We start from the raw sequence: 6,829 nt of genomic DNA on the forward strand, positions 1-6,829 counted from the left end.
GCCCAGCATACCTGAAGTGCTCAGTAAACAGTAACCATTATTATAGTATTTATAAGTGGGAAGCTTTCATTCAAATAGCAGATACTCAGTTAGGCCGTGAGGTATTAATAGAATTACGACACATAAGAACTAGGAAAGACAGTAGAAACCATCAGTTGGAATACAGATTAAGAAGTGAGGAGTATGCAGTAAGGTTAGACTCTAACAAAGCAGCAAGAAATCAGGTTAACAAGTTAAAGTTGAAGCTGGAATGTGGAGAGAACAAAATGCCCTCTATAATTTTGTGCTGGGCACAGTGGCTCATGCCTGTAATCCCAGCACTTTGGGAGGCCGAGATGGGTGGATCACCTGAGGTCAGGAGTTCAAGACCAGCCTGGCCAACATGGTGAAACCCCGTCTCTAATAAAAACACAAAAAATTAGCCGGGCATGGTGGTGGGCCTCTGATGTCTCAGCTACTTGGGAGGCTGAGACAGGAGAATCGCTTGAACCCAGGAGGTGGAGGTTGCAGTGAGTCAAGATCCCTCACCGAAGCCTGGGCAATAAGGGCAAAACTTCATCTCAAATAAATAAATAAATAAATGTAATTTTGTGCTATTTCACTGAAAGGCCTCCCAATTGATGTGACTAATATTTTTAAAAATCACTCCTTGCAACTGTGGAATACATAATAGAAGGAACGCAAACTAGAATGTATAAATTGACACAAAATCCCTACATTTTTTTTCATAGAATACTGAATGCAGGTTATACAAATTTAATTCTTATTTGCACAGTTGACCCTACAATTCCTTGTAAAGCATATCTATCTTTTCTTTTAGAAAGATAAAAATAGTGAAATCTCCTTCATTTTACAGAAACAAACAAAAAAATGGGCCTAGTCGGTTTAGTTGGTGTGTACTGTTGTAACAAATCTTACAAATACAACCAATATGATTTCAAAATGATTGCCTTTGACCCTCCAACCTTCAGCATTTTCTAACTGAGGAACACAGTTAGTCAGGAACACAGGCTAGCTGTGGCTCTTCTACCGTTAAAAAGATATATAAAACCTCAGAATGTTATACTATGGCATCTACCCACTTGAGCAACTATAGAAAATAAATGAGGGAAAGTAAGGTGAAAAAAGAGAAGCTTAAGTCTTAGTTGAGTTTCCTTATTTAAATTCTGCACATTGAAACATATTTTATGCAACTGGAAGATTTCAAGTATGCAAATATGCTTGTTTCTCACTAAGAAACTTTGCAACATTAGGCAAGTTCTTTGGGCCTTACTTTGTGCAAGAATAAAGAGATGGGAGCCAGCTGGGTGTGGTGGTGCACACCTAGGTCCTAGCTACTCAGGAGCCTGAGGCAGCAGGTTCACATGAGCCCACGAGTTTGAGACCAGCCTGGGCAACATAGCTAGACACTGTCTTAAAAAAAAAAAAATACAGATAACATCCCATGAGCAAATCCATAAATTTAAAGTATGTGTCATTTTTTTTTCTTTTGGTATGAAATATAAAAAGGCAGGGTGTGGTGGCTAATGCCTGTAATCCCAACACTGTGGGAGGATCACATGAGACCAGGAGTTCGAAACCAGCTTGGGCAACACTGCAGACCATGCCTAAGGAAAAAAAAAAAAAGAATGGGGCCTGGTGTATCCATAAGATCCCTCCCAGGTGACAAATTACATATCTCTAAAGTTCATGCAAGTCTTTTTAGAGAATAATGTTTAATTTTTGGGGGAGGAGGAAATACATATTAATCCAACTACAAGGCCTTTGTATTGAAAGTTTAGAAGTGTTAAACTGAGAGTAATGTAAAGCATAATTACATTAAAATAATGACATGTAAGGGGATTAATACTTAACATCAATCATTTGAGATAGTAGGGGGAACAAAATGGGAAACAAAACAACAATGTTACCCATACAAAAGCAAAGATTATTTGATTTGATTTCTTAAGCAAGAAGAACCCTAAATCAGAAAAGTAGCATAACAGGTGAGAATACGATACTAAAGGCAAATTAGATCAAAAAGCTGTGATATCAAAGCTCTGAGAAAAGAAAGACAGCAATGATAATCATCCTAACACAATTATTTTCTTTAAATCTTAATAATTTTAATCCATTCTGCAGTCTCAAAGAAAGAAAGCATTATCTAACAGTTCTTTTCCTTCCTCCTACACAAAAGTGCTTGTGTCTTTACGAGCTACCACGGTGAGCAGTTTTAAAGAGTGCTCTTAGCTTCTACTCTCTATCCGAGAGAGTGTTCATTTCGTTTACATGGCTCCAAAACAAAAGACTGCATTCTCTTCTTCAGCACCTCCCATCACAGCATGATAGAAGAATAAATGTTTACTATAAATAACTGACTTTTACATATTAACAAAGAATAGAAATCAGAATTTTCTACTTAGTTTCCCTAATATTTTGGGAAAGAAATAACATAATTTTATAACAAAAATTGTCTTTTTCTACTTTGGGTTCTACAATATTCTCTCACAGACCTACAAAATCAGTACACTTGTTCAGAGACACTCTCCAGAGCTATATTTAAAAGAAAGTAGAAAACATTTCACTGTTCCATACAAGAAGAAAAAAAAAAAATTTCATAGACTTCCCTAGAGTACTCATTTCTCTGTAAATAACAATAATGTTTAAAAAAAGAAAAAAAAACATAACCAGTGACAATCATATTTAAGGACAAGAAGAAAGTTAAATTTGCCAAAACCCATCCCTGAAACACGTGATGACTGTTTAGTACATTAACTCAGCAATCGTCACTGAATTTAAGCTCGCAAAGTTGTAAACAAAATATAGAGCGCTCTTTTGTTCATGACATGTCATGAACAAATTACCAAAATGTGTTTTCTCCTCAGGTGTCAGTTTTTCCCTCTTTTAGTGACTGATGGCTCCCAGTGTTATTACAGAAACAGATTGATCTTTTTAATGAGCCAGTTTAATAGACTCCAAAATCTCACCGTGGCTGCTCATCCATGTCAGACCATATGTACCAACAAAACATTCAGTAAAACAAAAAAAGCTCTGCTGTCAGACAGCTCCATACTCTATAAAATTTCATATAGTAGATCTGGATATACAGATAAATAACCAGAGAAGAGGAAAATGCATATGCAAACAAGATACAGAAAATATATGCAAAAAGAAAAAATACTGTAGAGGCCCATATTTTCTTGGCTCTGATCAAATTCCCACAAGATACAAATGTATTTACACAACATATTCTCATTACCCTTCCTCCTAACTCTAAGGAAACCCATTTGCCATCTTTGCGATATAATGTATATTTCAGTGCTCCATTTGATAAAGAATATTCCATCCAAAGATTAACCATGTGAACTCTGACTCTGGCAACCATCCATGAAAAACCAAAGGGAAAATCAGACCAAAGACTCTTTTTAGGAGAGTTCTACCCGACTGAATGCATACAGTGATGCATGCACAGCGACGGAGCATCAAAACAAGAATGCTGAGCGTCTGCGGAATTTAAGATGAAGTTTTCACATCAATATTAACACACTGCCCAGCACTTACCTTAGGACTGTCCAATGATAGTCTAAAGTCATGATACATTCAAACATAAAATACTGGGAAAGAGCTAGTGAGAAAACAGTTGGAAATATAGAGAAATGAATGAAACAGATTTTCATATTCCCTGTTATGGTTATTTAGCAGTTAGGAATGCCAGAGTAAGTTGTGTGCATTTTCAATTTTGCCTACAGGATCATCTCTGCATTTATCTTAGCTATCTAAACCTTTCCCTGTTACACTCCCCCCACCGCAACAACCCTAAATACATTTCCTTCTTCCAATTTTCCATTGAGTCTCTCCTTCATTCTTTCATCATGGAGCTAAAATATCTCACTATCTGTATGTCATACTCATTTCCTGCAGGGTAAATGGGTTCAGGTCAAACAGGAATGCACGTGTAAATCATCTAATGTTGAGCCACCTCTTGGTTTTCAGCATCATGTGGACATGCCACTCAGGCATCAGGATTAAGCAGTTCCCTTTAAAAGCTAAATTACTAAGTGCTCTATTTCACTCTTCAATGTGACCAAGAAAATACGAGTTGCAAGAATAAGAAAGTAGCTCTGTTTGTGGGTCACAGATGAAGGTAGGCCTATAATACGTCAAAAGGAGACTAATATTTCACTGTTTGCTTTAGGAATTTTAAACTATTAAGAGGTTCTATGTCAAGAGGAACAAAATTCCAGAGATTGTAGCATAAAAACTGCTTAACAGAGGATTATGTAATAGCAGTATGTAAACTGGCTGGCTTTTAAATAACATTCTGATTTGCAAAGCAGCTAATACATTTAAGGATAGCTAAGTCGGTCACAAATAGATGTCTCTGAGCAGCTCCAAAGACCTTAAGCTCCTATGAATGTGGAACATAACTGTGTCAGGGTGTTAACCTCTCGAAGCCTGTCACACCCATGCCTGATGAAATGCAGCAAAAGAGAATAGATAAGCAGAGAAAGAAAGCAAAGTATATGCTAAATAAGTTTTTGAATATAGCTTCATTATAAAATTCTCCATATTTCAAAAATACTATGCAAAATGATGCTAATAAGACTGTGCATTCCTATACCAGAAGATACAGATGAGGATGAGGTATTCACAAAAATTATTTTACTACAGTAAATGGGAAATTTCATGTGTATGCTTTATTCAACAATTACTTTGTAGGGTTTAATGGAGAAGTAGTTTTATGTTACATTTCTTTGCATTCTCAGTTATGAGAGCACAGTAGCTGATAGAACAGTATCTAACAAGTAAAATTTTCAGCAAAAATACCATCTATGGTCTCTACTGTATAACTCTTATCTTCACTTAGTTCATCTAGTGTCCCAGAAGTTTTCTCTTAGTTCGTATACAAATCAAAACGAATAGCTACTGTACTGTGTTAAGAAATACAAACAGACAAGCTTCAAAACCATCACATTTTAAGGAAACTAGGAACAGCCAATTTCAGAATATTGAAGTAAAATATGTGGTTGGGTTAAATTACATAACAAATGAGAATTTAAATACTGATGTGCATCTAAGAGCCATCAGTTGTACTTGGAAAATCTAAAAAATCGTTCACCTTCACCATTTAGCTTTAATATTACAAGCAGAAAAGATTAATCTATACAAAAGCCAAACTGTCACAAGCCAGAGATTCAAAACTCTGTTAAAATCCCAGGCCAGAGACAGATTCAGAGACAGATTCTCAAGATGGCCACAATGGCTTATTGCTATTGTGCAAGAGACATAGGCCGGCAGTTTAATTGTCACAATAAACGTGTTAAACGTTGAGAAAAAGGCCATGGTTCATCCAGGCTCCTCCTCCCTCTCACCTGTCTGGAGTTCGCCTCTTCCCGTTTTCGTTCACATCGAGAAGCAGCTCTGAGGAGTCAACAGGTGAGGTGGTGCTGGCATCCAGAAGCAGCTGTTCATGCTGGGCGAGGTACTGGGCAGGGTTCTGTTTGGCCAGTCTTGCGCAGTGGAGGAGCTCACGCTGCAGCAGGGGCAAGTTGGCCTGCAAGGGAATGACAGGAATGAGAGGAAGGACTGAAAGGCTTCTTCTGTCCTGTTGACTTACTCTGCTTTTCGAACACTGGAGCAGAGTATGCAATGCAGCTACATCAAAGGTCAAATGCATGCCATGGACTGGAACCACAGGCACAGTTCTCAGCACTGGGCTACCATGTGCCCAGATTGCCCTAAGTGTGAGGTGACTGACCCTTGTATATTACTTCACCTCTCTTTTATTTCTTCACTGATAACATTGCGAGTGGCACATTATTTTTAGGGTCACTTTATACTCGAATATATGTTCTACAGTATGTGAGAACCTAGCTCCAACAATAAGAACTTTTGTTCTCCACAGGGAAGATAAAGGGTATACAAAATATATACATAGTCCAATTGATTTCAGAATAGTTGCCCTGACACATTCAATTTTGTATCTGGTGACTCACAAAGGTCAAGCAGGCTAATCCTAGAAAATATCTTTTATCAAGTACTAACTTAATGAAAATACACTTAAAAATATAGACATGAACATAGAGATTATTTTCCATAGTCATCAAGTTCAGACAACATTTAAGTAATGGCCTGGGTGTAGTCACATATCCCAGATGGAATTAATGCATAAAGCAGTATATTCTAGTAGTCTTCAAAAGTAATCTGCCTTCTTTGTATCAGTTTTATTCTAAGGAATGTATACACACACACACATACAGACACACACATATCTCTTCTAATGTTAGAAGAAACCCTGTATACTGGTCATTCTTCCTCCTCAGCTAGGTCAGCACCTTGAATAAAGAACAGGCTGGCTGATAGGCTGATCGGTAATTCTGGCAATCTCAAATGTAATAAGAGAAAAAGAGGCAATTTCACACATAGTAAAGGCATTAAAATGAAAACCTAAGAAGGCATTTTACTCTGAACTTACTTTGACATTATAAATCCAGACTGTCATTGCTTTCTCTCTCTCTCTTATTTTTATTATTGTTTGGGGAGGGGCAGTAAGGCAGAAGAACGGAGAGGATACTGGGAAGAGTCATTAGCACTCATCCCCAATAACACTTAATTCCGGGAAAGATCAATCACATAAATCTCTTTGCAACTTGAAGATTTCATTTGCAGGAACCAGGTGCCATGTACACCGATTAACCCATCAGGTAGAAAAGCATTTCTGAATACAGGAGAGGTCCGGCTGACTCAATTTTGGGGCCCAAGAGCCTTAAAAAATAGCCCTCTAGAGAATCATGGACAGGAACTACGGCTGGCTACTTGTACCTCAAATCCATTTTTTTTTTTCCGTCAG

General features: G+C 37.5%; 1 protein-coding gene across 1 annotated transcript in view; it reads right to left on the reverse strand.

The window, feature by feature from the left end:
• Window positions 1-6,829, reverse strand: part of RUNX1T1 (RUNX1 partner transcriptional co-repressor 1) — a 143,221-nt gene that overhangs the window by 44,996 nt on the left and 91,396 nt on the right. Inside the window, 1 exon segment of the mRNA XM_015145689.3 lies at window positions 5,352-5,533. Within this exon segment, the coding sequence (XP_015001175.2) occupies window positions 5,352-5,533 (182 nt within the window).

The sequence above is a fragment of the Macaca mulatta genome, chromosome 8 (genome assembly GCF_049350105.2).
Source record: "Macaca mulatta isolate MMU2019108-1 chromosome 8, T2T-MMU8v2.0, whole genome shotgun sequence".
Taxonomy (NCBI): Eukaryota; Metazoa; Chordata; class Mammalia; order Primates; family Cercopithecidae; genus Macaca; species Macaca mulatta.